Consider the following 13,977-nt stretch of genomic DNA (forward strand, 5'->3'; position numbering starts at 1 on the left):
ATTTGGACAAGGCAACTGGATGGGATGAGATAGTTGCTGCTGAAAAAGAGGGCAGTGGAAGATGCCTTTTATAACCCCTGCCCTTTCTCCTTGGTGCATCTTGGGACCAGGGAGCAAAATCTTGGTTCCCATTTGGCTGCTCTGGATGAAATAGTTTCCTTTTCGTCGCTGGAGTATAGAGTCCAAGAAATTTTAATAAAAACAAAGGGAGTCCTTGTGGCACCTAAGAGACTAACAAATTTATTTGGGCATAAGCTTTCATGGGTTAAAACCACAAGGACTCCTCATTGTTTTTGCTGATGCAGACTAACACGGCTACCACTCAGAAATTTTAATGTTGCCCTTGAATCTTTCAGGCTATAGAGCCTGTCATCCATCTTCTCTGAAAATAATGAGGGACATTCGAAAGGGAGGTCCTGGATGGTCTCCTGATTGCAACCGTGAACATCTTCTCATAGTATGAGCTGATGCCATGGTTGAGCAGTCCTGGCAACCAGCTTACTCTCATCCACTGTTACTGCAAACTCCTGTCTACCATCCTTTTGGTAATGTGTCTTTAAATTTTAAAATATTTTTCCAGAGAGTAAAGTCACAGTGACTCAGGAGTGCCTATTGGTTTGCAATCCTGAGTTGCAGGCTTCCTGTGGAATAAAGTTTCTGACCAAACAGATCCAGTCTCTTGGAATCTTTCCCTTTTAGTATTGATGCTTGTTCTCCCAGTCTCTTCCACTCATTGGCAGCTGTCAGCACAAGGGAACCTGGGGGAGAATGAGAATAGAAATGGTCATATCCCTTAGAGGGGATATAGTAACCACCTCTCAGCTCTTGCTGTGGGAGGCAAGGAGGAGGATGTGACAGTCTACACTATTATGATCACCACTTTTACAAAATTATGACAAATCTTGTACAAAGTATGCCTTATGAGGTGTCAGTCTGCTGAATGTTATTGTCCTGTTAAAATGTGTGTATCAACATTGTATATGGAGTTATGAGATTCTACTATATGTTTGTTACTGAAACATATTGTAAGTCTGGGAAACGCCCACAGACTAGCTCCTCAGAAATAACAAAGGATTGTCAACAAAGGCCTGGCAGGTCATCCCAAACATCATGTATACAGAAGGTGCAAGCAAGAAATTTACAATTAATCTGAGAGACTATGATGGATCTCACATACACAGGAGACTGCTTTGTCTACACCCGAACGGGGTTGGCGGGGAGGGGAGAAGGAGGAGGATATAAAATAAAGGACAATGGCTTCTTCATTACTTCTCTCCTCCTCCATGTGTGGTCCTCTTGTGGTGGTAAATCATTTGTCAGCTCAATAGTCTCATCTGATGATGAGGAAGAGGATGAAGAGCTGGCTCTATGGTGATTTATGTCTTGCAGAGGAGAAGCTTCTACCAGAAGACTGGTACCCATCTTAGCACTGAGTACTGGTGTATGATGCCAATGCCTCAGTGCCAATGCCCCCGAAGAGCTCTCAAGGACACAGAGTGAGATGGTTGAGGGAAGGTCCTAGCTGGAGGGGAGACATGCCATAGTGTCCAAAAGAGCCACTGATATGGGCCAAGGCCCCATCCTTGCCCAGGCCACTGTCCCTCAGAAGGATTTCAGTGTTGAGTTGCTGCATGGCCTGTGGTCCCAAAGCCTCTGATGGAGGGTATGTTTCTTATCTTGGATGTCATACAGACAACCTCATCTTCAAGACCAAAGAAGAATCTGACACTTCTAGCAACAGAGAGGTAGAACCAGTGGTAGTCGAAGCCCAGAGATGGTGATACTGGGGATATCACCACAGGCTTGCCTCTCTACTGCACTGGCTTTTGAGGAAGCTTGGACAGTAATAGTTCTGCAGTTTCTTGACACAGTGAAGTAGAAGCTGCAGGTGTCAATACGGGCTGTAGTCCTTCTTGTAGTACCGGTGATACCAGTACCAAGAACCTATGTGGGTCCCTTGCAGCTGCGTACACCTCTGGGGTGGTAGTGATCGGCACTGTCTGATGGCTCCGCAAAGTTCTTTCAGGGATAGCCTCAACCTGGCACAGGTTCTGGAGGCAGCAATTCCCTCTTCCTGGGCAATGAGTGCCCCAGGGAGAGTCTTCCCCCCCAAACATTTCGCAGAGTCTTTGCCTCTACTTGGCTTTGGTAATAACCCACTCAATTGAGGTACTAAGCCTGAGGAAGGCATAAGCATTTTCTTCAGTACCGGCAAATGGGACTGAGGTGCCACAGACATCTCTGGTGGAGTGTTCTGCTGATGTACTTAGGACACTTTTCCTGTAAGATGATTCTTATGGAGGGCAAAACTCTGCCTCCATAAATAAGCACTTGAGCCTATCTTTCTTTGAGCGGGGCTTGAATCCCTTACAAATGTCACATTTGTCACTAATGTGGGATTCTCCCAAACACTATAACCTGGCCGGGTGTGGGTCACTGACCAACACAGGTTTAGCACAAGTCTGGCAAAACTTAAAGCTCAGTGAGCAGGGAATTGTTTTGGTACCAAAAGATAAAAAGTGGTCAAGAGACTAAAACGAAAACCTAGCACTAAAATCTAGCTAAACAAACTACCATTACAACTAATTAACTAACAATAATAGGATATGTACACAAAGAAGTGAGGGAAGTACTTGTTACAACAAGTCTGCAATCACTCCAACAACCACCACTGGCGGTAAGAAGTAAATGAGGGGGGTCGGGGCAGCTTTGACCTTGAATACTAACATGCAGTGGTGCGTGGCAACAGAGGGGGGTTGGGTGAGCCCAACAGATCCCGCTCAGGAAAAAAATTCTCTCACAGCTGTGCATGAGGCATGCACACACCTGCAGTGGAAAGGACATGAGCTAGTACTTGAAGAAGTAAAATGGTGTCAAATGTGGCAAAAATAAAAGAAACCACACTGCTATCACAGAGAGACCAAACACAGGGTGTAACATTGAACTAGCAATTACTCTAAGTGAACTAGTGTATGCAATGGGTCTTGAAACAGATTTAGATTTTAAAGGCACTGGTCATGACGACAGTTTTTTAACTGGGAAAAAATAACTTTATCGTAGCCATTAAAGATATGTTTAAAAAAGGGGGGGGGGAGATTTTGTATTTCCCAGGCTGCATGTGACTAAAGTTTGAGGGAGTAGGAGGAATTCTTTATAGTAACTCATATTAAACATTTAGATTCTTAAATGTCTTGTTGCACCTTCCTGCTTATTCACACTTATTCAAGAGGGTACTTGAACGAAAACTGAAGATACAGATGTGTAGTGCTAGCCACTGATTTTGTCTGTTGCCTACCTTATTTTCCTATCCCTTAATTTTAATGGAAAGCATATGGCAGCCTGCAGCATTGCAGACAAAAGCAGCATCTGAATGCCAGATGGCATGAGACTGGACAGTAGGAAAGACTGAAAGTAAGAACAGTGGGAGAACGACATTGTAAGGGAGCTGCAAACCCCAATGCCTGGAACTTTAGGGACTAATGGAACCTTAGGTTAATTATAACAGAAAAATGACACCAGATCCCACATGGTGAAGGGGGAAACGTAAAATCATATTTGAAGTCAATATAAAGCCTTGCCTTAAACACAGCACAAAATAATGTACTACTCATATCATTGGGACTTGATACATGCAAACATATTTTCAATAAGGTGCTTGGGAAAAATCAGTCGAGTCACACACTAACTTTGAAAAGGTACATTTTATTTCCTTGCACCTATCAGGTTGAAAGTTTACTCTCCAGAAGAAAAGCAAGATGCCTTGATTGCTGAAATTGAAGAGTACTTGAAAGTATTTATTAAAAAGTATTAACAAGGACCTGAACAAAGTGGAACTTTCAGGCAGTATTTTACCTTCACTTAGTAAATTTAATCCATCTTCCTTTCCATCTCCATCTTGTGAATTACCTGGATCCAGAGATGTCTGAGAAAGACTAACTTCTGCTGAGAGTTGGTCCAGACTTTGAAAACTTTTCCTGTAAAACAGATATCATTTTTCCTAACTTTCAAAGAAAAGTTAAATGACATTCTATTGAAATTTTAGTGTGTTTAATCACGGTCTTTTTAAAAAAAACAGTGACCAGCTAATCTTGCTTTCCTTCAATATTGTCTCTATTTCAGTTTTTCTACCGTGAACTACTGAAAAGATGAATTTGGTGAATCCACTAGAAAGAAAAATAAAGAAGAAATACTGTAGTAAATGGAAAAAGTTAGAATTTTCACTACAAAAGATTGAAGCTTAGAAGAATGAAAATTCATTACGAACAACTAACTCTGTTAGGGTTATCAAATATGACACAATGTACTTCCCCCCCCCCCCCCCTTGATTAAATGAACAATATTAGCAAAGGCATCTGAAGATGAACTGAATTATATGAAAGTATATTATAAGTAGCTCTTTAGTACATAGGAAAAGCCAAATGCAAAATTAATCCAATGTGACCATACCCTTACAGTTTACGTACACAAACTTCGTGTTCTTCTGTTGCATCCATTTAATTTCTCACAGGAAAGTTAACCCTGGTTAGGACATTTCTAGAGCTAAACACCACCTTTTTAGAGCTACAAAAATTTCCATTTTCTTACTCTGAATAAGGTTCATAATAGTACAAATGACCAAAATGGGTGAGAAATTTAAACTCTCTATTTCACTGCCAATGTGAAGCTAATAAAATTTGCAAATGTGTTTCCTTCTGAGAGGAATGGATGCATTCACCTGCCAAGAAGAAAAGAAAAAAAAAAAGGGAACAAACATTCCAACTATAAGTTACTAAACCCGCTGGAACTATACAGCTAAACACTAATAAAAGATGCAAATAAGTATGCAGCAAACAGACATGTGCCAGACTCTATCTCAGTCCAAAGGTGGTTGAGAAGGAACTGAGGGTGGTTCACCTGCACAGATCTATGTAGCCTCAGTACGGGACACGAGGATGTGTAGGACATGCATGCAGGCCGAATGGCACTGCTACCAAAAATCTCCAATCAAAGGCACAAGAGTGCATGTGCGCTGAACGTGGAGCACCCACAAGGATGCTACTCGAAGAAGTATTAGTATAAGCTAAATTATTACTTAATTGGCATCACAGACTGGATGGGATAAATTTCATGACTGGAATACTGGTATAGAGGGGTACAGCTTGTTCAGTAAAGACAGGCAAGGAAAAAAAGGGAGGAGATGTTGCACTGTACATCAAGAATGTAGTCACTTGGTTTGAGGCCCAGAAGGAGTTGAGAGGCCAACCAGCTGAAAGTCTGTGGATAAAGATAAAAGGAGGGGAAGGGGTGACGTAATGGTATCAGTCTAATATAGACCACCAAGGCAGGAAGAGAAGGTGGATGAAATATTTCTAAAATGAACAGAAATATCCAACAGATATTTGGGTACTTAAAGTCCCCCATTACTACCAGGATTTTGTATTTTGGATAAGTAATATAGCAAAAAACAAAATATCCATTAAGTTCCAAAATGTGTTGGGGACAATTTCTTGTTTCAGAGGGAGGAAATAACTGGGGCAGGCATCTTAGACTTGATTCTGACTAACAGGGAGGAATAGGTCGTGAATCTGAAGGTGGGAGGCAATCTGTTGAAAGTGATCATGAAGTGATAGATTTCATAATTCTAAGGAAAGGAAGGAGAGCAGCAGAATAAGCACAATGGGCTTCAAAAAAAGCAGACTTTAACAAACTCAGAGAACTGGTAGGTAGGGACCCATGAGAAGAAAGCCTAAGGGAAAAAGGAGCTCAAGAGAGCTGGCAGTTTCTCAGAGAGCCAATATTAAAGACACAGCAGAAAACTATTCCAATATGAAGGAAAGAATAGTAATAGGCCAATATGGCTGCATCAAGAGCTCTTTAAAGACCTGAAAATCAAAAAGGAATGCTACAAAAAGTGAAAATACAGACAAATTGCTAAAGAGGAGTATAAAAGAATAGTGGAAGCATGTAAGGATAACATAAGAAAGGCTAAGACATAAAACTAATTACACTTAACAAGGGACACAAGGTAGTAAGAAGAGGTTCTACAACTACATTAGGAGCAAGAGAAGGACAAAGGAAAATGGAGGTCCACTACTTAGTGGGGAAGAAGTGCTAATAAGAAACACCACGAAGAAGGCTGAGGGGTATAATACCTATTTTGCTTCATTTTTCACTAAAAAGGTTAACTATGACCAGATACTTAGCACAATTAATATTAACAATAAGGGGGAAGGAACGCAAGCCAAAATAGCAGGTTAAAAAAATATATAGATAAATTAGATGTATTCAAGCCAGCAGGGCCTGATGAAATTCCCCCTAGAATACATAAGGAATTAGCTGAAGCAATCTTGGAATCTAATGTGATTATCTTTGAGATCTCAAGGATGACGGGTTAGTCCCAGAGAAGGACAAACATAGAACCTATGTAGAACCAGAGTAGGTCTATTACTCAATGAGGGGGGAAAAGACAGTAACAGAAAATGTGGAAATGGCAGAGGTGCTTAATGACTTTTTTGTTTCAGTTTTCACCAAGAAGGTTGGTGGCGATTGGACATCTAACATAGTGAATGCCAGTGAAAAATGAGGTAGGATCAGAGTCTAAAATAGGGAAAAAACAAGTAAAAAATTACTTAGACAAGTTAGATGTCTTCAAATCACCAGGGCCTGATAAAATGCATCCTAGAATACTGAAGGAGCTGACTGAGGAGATATCTGAGCCATTAGCAATTATCTTTGAAAAGTAATGGAAGATGGGAGACATTGCAGAAGACTGGAAAAGGGCAAATATAGTGCTTATCTATAAAAAGGGAAATAAGGACAACCCTGGGAATAAAACAGACCAGTCAGCTTAACTTCTGTACCCGGAAAGATAATGAAGCAAATAATTAAGCAATCCATTTGCAAACACCTGGAAGATAATAAGCTGATAAGTAACAGTCAGTGTGGATTTGGCAAGAACAACCTGATAGCTTTCTTTGACAGGGAAACAAGCCTTGTGGATCGGGAGAAGCGGTAGATGTGGTATATCTTGACTTAGTAAGGCTTTTGATACTGTCTCACATGACCATCTCAGAAACAAACTAGGGAAATACAACCTGGATGGAACTAATATAATGTCGGTGCATAACTGGTTGGAAAATTGTTCCCAGAGAGTGGTTATCTGTGGTTCACAGTCATGCTGGAAGGGCATAATGAGTGGGGTTCCGCAGGGATCGGTTTTGAGTCCGGTTCGGTTCAATATCTTCATCAATGATTTAGATAATGGAATAGAGAGTACACTTATAAAGTTTGCAGATGATACCAAGCTGGGAGGGGTTGCAAGTGCTTTGGAGGATAGGATTAAAATTCAAAATGATATGGACAAACTGGAGAAATGGTCTGAAGTAAATAGGATGAAATTCAATATGGACAAATGCAAAGTACTCCACTTAGGAAGGAACAATCAGTTGCACACGTACAAAATGGGAAATGACTGCCTAGGAAGGAGTACTGCGGAAAGGGATCTGGGGGTCATAGTGGATCACAAGCTAAACATGAGTCAACAGTGTAACACTGTTGCAAAAAAAGCAAACCTCATGCTGGAATGTGTTAGCAGGAGTACTGTAAGCAAGACACGGGAAGTAATTCTTCTGCTCTACTCCGCACTGATTAGGCCTCAACTGGAGTATTGAGGTCCAGTTCAGAGAAGAACTACAAAAATGATTAAATGTCTAGAAAACATGACCTATGAGGGAAGATTGAAAAAATTGGGTTTGTTTAGTCTGGAGAAGAGAAGACAGAGGACATGATTACAGTGTTCAAGTATATAAAAGGCTGTTACAAGAGGAGGGAGAAAAATTGTTCTTAACCTCTGAGGATAGGACAAGAAGCAATGGGCTTAAATTGCAGCAAGGGTGGTTTAGGATGGACACAAGGAAAAACTTCCTGTCAGAGTGGTTAAGCACTGGAATAAATTGCTTAGGGAGGTTGTGGAATCTCCATCATTGGGGATTTTTAAGAGCAGGTTGGACAAATGCCTGTCAGGGTGGGAAGGCGACCTCAGCCCCGCGCGCCGCGCTCTGACCGCCCTGACAGTCAGAAGCGCGGCTGCCTGGTTCGCCCCCTGCCCAGGGGTGGGGGAGGTCGGGCCCCCGTGTCCCAGCAGGGGGCAAACCCGGCAGCCGCGCTTCTGACTGTCATGGCAGTCAGAGCGCTGCGCGCGGGGCTGTGAGGTTGGGCCCCCCCGGGCAGGGGGTAAACCCGGAAACCGCCCCCCAACACTTGCCCGCGGGCCGCACAGTGGGCCCACGCGGGCCGCATGTTGTGCAGGCCTGGACTAGTCATACCTTCAATACCTGGAAAAATACTGGACCAAATTAAACAATCAATCTGTAAGCACCTAGAGGATAATAGGATGATAAATAATAGCCTCAGCTGGTGTACCGTGGACAAGTTTGGGTGTCATACTTTAAGACAGATGTGGATAAATTGGACAGAGTCCCAAGAAGAACAAATACGATAACGATAAAAGGTTTAGAAAATCTGACCTATGTGGAAACGTTAAAGAAAATGGGCATCTTTAGTCTTGGGGGGGAGGGAGGGAGGGGAAAACTTGGCAGACTAGATAACAGTCTTCCAATGAGTTAGGGGCTTTTACAAAGAGGACAGCAACCAACTGTTCTCCATGTTCACTGAAGGTATGACAAGAAGTAATGGGCTTAATCTACAGCAAGGGAAATTTAGGTTAGATATCAGGAAAAATTTGCTAACTACAAAGTTATCAAGGCAGGTTATGCAATCACTATCATTGGAGGTCTTTAAGAATTGGTTAGACAAATACCTATTAGGTGTACTCTAGGTATACCTGGTCATGCCTCAGTGAGGCCAAGTCCATTCCAGCCCTACACTTCTATGATTCTGTAACAGGTTTAGCAAAATACTCAAAGATAGGTTCAGCCATGGATATAATTACATATATAATCATACCTATTTTAAAAGGTAAGTATACTGCTCTGGAGCCTATGGATATCACTCTCTAAGATCTTTCCCCCTAAAATTCCTCCTTTAGCAGTGACAGCATCCCAGACTAAGCCTGGCACATTTCTTATAGCAATGTTAAATGGAGGGTGCTTGCAGGGGAGCGAGTGGGTGGGGAGAAGGATCCCAATTCTGCTCGAATTTTGACCCTCCTGAACATCCATCCAGACTCAAGAAGCAGCTATGGGTTCTGGCTGCTGGTGCTAAGCAGGTAGGAGTGTTACAATATCAGTACTCCCTCATGAATCCAGGAGAGCACTGGGAGCACACCCACTTTTGAGTTCCTAACTCCAAGCAAATTGCTTCATTTGACCTAGGACTCTTCACATCAGTGGATTGGCAAGGTTCAACAAAGTAGTATGATTTTGTTCTGTCTGAGGCATTCTCTCCCAGTACCTTTTCCAACCAATCCCCGTATTTTTTTTAATTCTTCCCTTCTCCATTGATGATTTTACTTAATTTCCCCCATCTAATTTCCTAGATTCTGGGTTTACAGTAAATCTGAAAATATTCATCCATTTGCCTTAAACATACACTTACAAGACACACCACATCTAAACAATGTAATGAAGATTTCAGTTTAATGATGAATCTTTTCAATTCCCCAAATGTGAAGAAATCTGATCTCCTAAAATCCTATCCAAGAATAATTTTTATATCGCTGGTTATGATTCACCAAATTACTCAAAATGTGTTAGTATGAATCTGTCAGTTGTTTTTTCAATAGTATTAGTCCAGGGTTTTATTTTTAGTTTTTATTTTTGTTAAATGAGTTTTAATAGGTGTTGTGTTGATTTATATTACTGATATGGCTACTGGGCAATATCATTCAGACTATAATCTGGCATGGACAAGGCTCTAGGTGACAAAATTTAGGAAGAGCTGTTCTTCTAATAAACCCTTATCTGCAAGTGATCCAATTATGATAGAATAAAGTTATTTAAACAATTTGCATAACTTTCTTGTACATCTATTATAGCTTTGTTCTTAAGTTTAGACACTGGCTCCGCCTCCGCCCCCGTCCCCCCACACCTTTTTTTTTTTATGTTGTTATGAATAGTGAAGAAACCATGCCCTCCCTTGTTATGAGATTATTTCTTCTTAATAAAGCTAAAGGGAATCCAGCTATACCCCCAACTGGGTGTTTTGGGGAAATGGGGGGAAGTGAGTGATGAGGTCATCCCCTTGTAAGCCTCTTTGACTTAGGTTCTATTTCCATTTGGATAGGAGTTATGTATTTTAAGTGATTTTTGGTCATTTCTTTTTCTCAGTTTTTCTACCTGCTTCTAACATTATACCTGTCTTTTACATTTCCTGGTCTGCCTTACCCTCTTCCTACAGGAAACCCACCATAATGACCTGGAGGCAGAGAAATTTAGAAGGTAATGGATAGGGAAAGAGGTGTTTAACAATTTCTCCTCCTCAGCCAAAATTGGAGCAATATTTTTTCACAAAAGACTCAATTGACACATTCTAGATGTAAATAAAATTGAAGAAGGTAGATTTTTGCTAGTGAAGGGTAATATCTTTGACTCTCCATATCTACTCAAATATATATAGACCCAATAAAGATAACCCAAGTTTTTAATTTTCCCCCCAAATTAATTAATATCCCATTAGGCTCAGTCATCATAGCAGGAGATTTTAATAATGTGTTGGCCCTTTTTTTTTAAGACAAGTCAGGTTGGCCCCAGCATACACAATCGCATTCTGGAAACATTATAAGAGACTACGTGGACAAATTGGGATTAAAATATGCATGGCGGTTGCAGAACCCTACACTGAAGGGTTTTACTTATTATTCCGCCCCACATTAGATGGCCACAGACAAACCTCAGGTATCTTGGCATCCTGTTTCCCAAGGAAATTAAAAACAGTCAAGGTTAACCTAGCCCCATTAATCATGCAGTTAGCAAATGATTTAAATAGATGGCAGGCACTACCAATCTCCCTTTGGGGAACAAATAAAAAAAATGAATGCTCTTTCCAGGGTCCTTTTCATTCTGAATTCCCTCCCTCCATCTCTCTCCCTTTTATTTTACCACCAAAATCAACAACATGTTCAGGTCCTTTTTGTGGGTTGCTGGTAACAAATCCAAAATCTCCTTAAAAAGATTACCGCTCCCTATCAAAACAGGTGGGTTTAGATTTCCCAACTTTAAAGTTCACCATCAGACAATAATTCTTAGCCAAGCAGCACAGTGGCTCATTCCCTTGTGCTGTAGGGCCCTGGACTGGCTCCAGCTGGGAGCAGAATTGGTTGCTTTTTTTTACCCCTTTTCCATGCACTGCACTTGGATTACTAGTGATTCCCTAAAGAACAATTACTGACTATTATGGCAGCCAGAAATACTTGGTGTACTATGTTTACTAAATTTAAAAATCATCCTTTTCTACATACCAAGGTCTCTATCTGGGACAACTCAAAATTTTGTATAGCAGGCAACCCATCATTTGGCCAGACTGGATTAGGAAAGGGATTTTGACCATCAGTCAACTGATTGAAAATGATGCTTTCCTCCCTTTTACAATATTAAAAGAAATATTCAATCTAGAGACTAAGGCTAGGTCTACACTACCCGCCTGAATCGGCGGGTAGAAATCGACCTCTCGGGGAATCGATTTATCGCGTCCCGTCGGGACGCGACAATCGATCCCCGAATCGGCGCTCTTACTCCACCAGCGGAGGTGGGAGGAAGCGCCGCCGACAGAAAGCCACAGAAGTTGATTTTGCTGCCGTCCTCACAGCGGGGTAAGTCAGCTGCGATACGTCGAATTCAGCTACGCTATTCACGTAGCTGAATTTGCGTATCTTAAATCGACTCCCCCCTGTAGTGTAGATGTACCCTAAGAAGGAGTAGAAACATATCCATCTTAAACATGCTATATCCTATCTGTTTGACCCTAATGCTTTAACTACCCTGACCCACCTGAACTGCTTTCATTTCTCCAAATATTACCCAGATTCCAAGATCAAAGGCAACACTATATGCACAACTGGTCAGCAAATTTGAATTAAACATGGAGTTTCTAAGAAAGAAATGGGAGGAAGAACTAGGCCAATTATCATCTGCTAACAAATAGAAACAAATTTTAGCTAGTGTTCTGAACTGCTCCTTGAACCTCCATTTATGATTAATACATCAGAAAATCATATGTCGGTGCTGTGAGTCAGCAGGTGCTAACTTAATCCATATGCTGTGGGAATGCTCCTATATCTGTAGGTTTGGGGCAGATCTGAATTGCAGAGTTAATTTTTTTACTATCAAACAAAATCGTTTTAAAGCCAAACATGTAATTTTAAACCAATGAATGTTAACTGGAAGCTGAATAAATCTGAAGAAAAAAAACCTTTGGCTAAATAGAGCACTAGTCATACAATCATAGGACTGGAAGGGATCTCGAGAGTCCAGTCTCGTGCACTCAAGGCAGAACTAATTAAATGTTGAACATGTAGCAAATGATTAAAATATATTACAAGAAGTTTATGTATATTTCATTATGTTTATATTATATTTAATAAAAAGCAAATAGGAAAAACATTCAAGTGTGAAGCAGATTTATAATCCACCCACAGATGTTGTTTAAACCAATTTTCTTGGAAAGAATTTGTAAAAGGGAGAAAGAGCTAGAGCAACTGTACTTATGGAGACAATGAGGTGTAGCAACATAATATAAAAAAAAGGGAAATGAGAAAAGCAGCAAGAGGATTTTTGTTTCTTACTCATTTTCTAAAATGACTTTTCAAATTCAATACAACATAAAAACTAAAGAAATCTCATGTGACGTGGCATTCATAGCCATCATGAGATTCTATTACTATTAAACTTTATTAGAATTTGTCTTGGCAGCACAGCTTTTCATATTTACCAGTTTTGTTATGCATGATGGTATCAAATTCTAATTGGATTTCTATTTACAATTTAAGAGCAATAATGTTACCTTCGTGGTTGAAATTTCTAGTTGATTGAATGACCCCTAATCTATAGCAATTGAAGATCAAACGGCAACATGAAGATGCAATTAATAAAAACCTCAGATCAATAGAACAAACTGATAATTTTGAATACTAATTTCTTCACTATCCTTGAAAGCTTAGAATTGAGAACTTAATTCTCCCATTGCAAAATGATTCATTTACTGTAGGGCTGCTCAAATACTGGTCTGCTGGCACTATTTTCATTTTAGAAAATATACTGAAGTATTTGTTTTAAATGAAATAGTTGTATGCACTTTGCACCTGATATGTAAAGTACTGTAATACAGATCAAATTTTGAAGTATTCATTTAAGAATTTGCTCCCTAAAATTTCAGATAACCTGCAATGAAGTGGCTCATTCTAGAATAGGAAATAATACAGCAATGTCATACAATTTGTGGCCACAATTCAGCAAATCACTTAAGCATATGCATAACTTTCAGTGGGCACGTGTCCCATTCAGTATCACTCACTTCAATGGAACAGACACATACTTAAAATTAAGCATGTGATCAAGTGCTTTGCTGACTTGAGACAATATGTCCTGTAAATTATCATAGATAAAGATAATTGTAATGATGTATTAAAGATTTCTGCTGTGTGTAAGCGGATAATGGAGTTTATGCTGATGTTTTTGCATCTTGATTTGATTGCAATAATTTGCACTTTCTGGAATATGCCACATTAAAAAAATATTTGAATGCTCATACTTCATTATTCTTGTTTTATTGTGCCATATCAGTCACCCAAAGTTAAGCAAACTGAATTAAGTGATTGTTTAAAAACTATATCAAACATCAATTTGCAGTATTATATCCTAGTTCATAACCCCAAATAGATTTTCATTAATAACACCAACTTGCTGTATGTCAGTTCTGACATGAAATTCTAAAATTGCTCTGTGAATATCCTTTTCATGTTTTTATTCAATGTGCAGATCCTCATTTGGTACCACAACTGCACATGTGGTACAATTGTACATAGTGTCTGAGTTCCAAAGTGCT

The 13,977-nt window shown here is 40.1% G+C and overlaps 1 protein-coding gene across 2 annotated transcripts in view; it reads right to left on the bottom strand.

Annotated features, from left to right (window-relative positions):
• Positions 1-13,977, bottom strand: part of RUNDC3B (RUN domain containing 3B) — a 160,736-nt gene that overhangs the window by 19,574 nt on the left and 127,185 nt on the right. For both annotated transcript variants that reach the window (XM_054016713.1, XM_054016712.1), the window contains one exon: positions 3,853-3,974. In XM_054016713.1, the coding sequence (XP_053872688.1) occupies positions 3,853-3,974 (122 nt within the window). The remainder of the gene's footprint in view (positions 1-3,852; positions 3,975-13,977) is intronic.

The sequence above is a fragment of the Malaclemys terrapin genome, chromosome 2, assembly GCF_027887155.1.
Source record: "Malaclemys terrapin pileata isolate rMalTer1 chromosome 2, rMalTer1.hap1, whole genome shotgun sequence".
NCBI classification, from domain to species: Eukaryota; Metazoa; Chordata; order Testudines; family Emydidae; genus Malaclemys; species Malaclemys terrapin.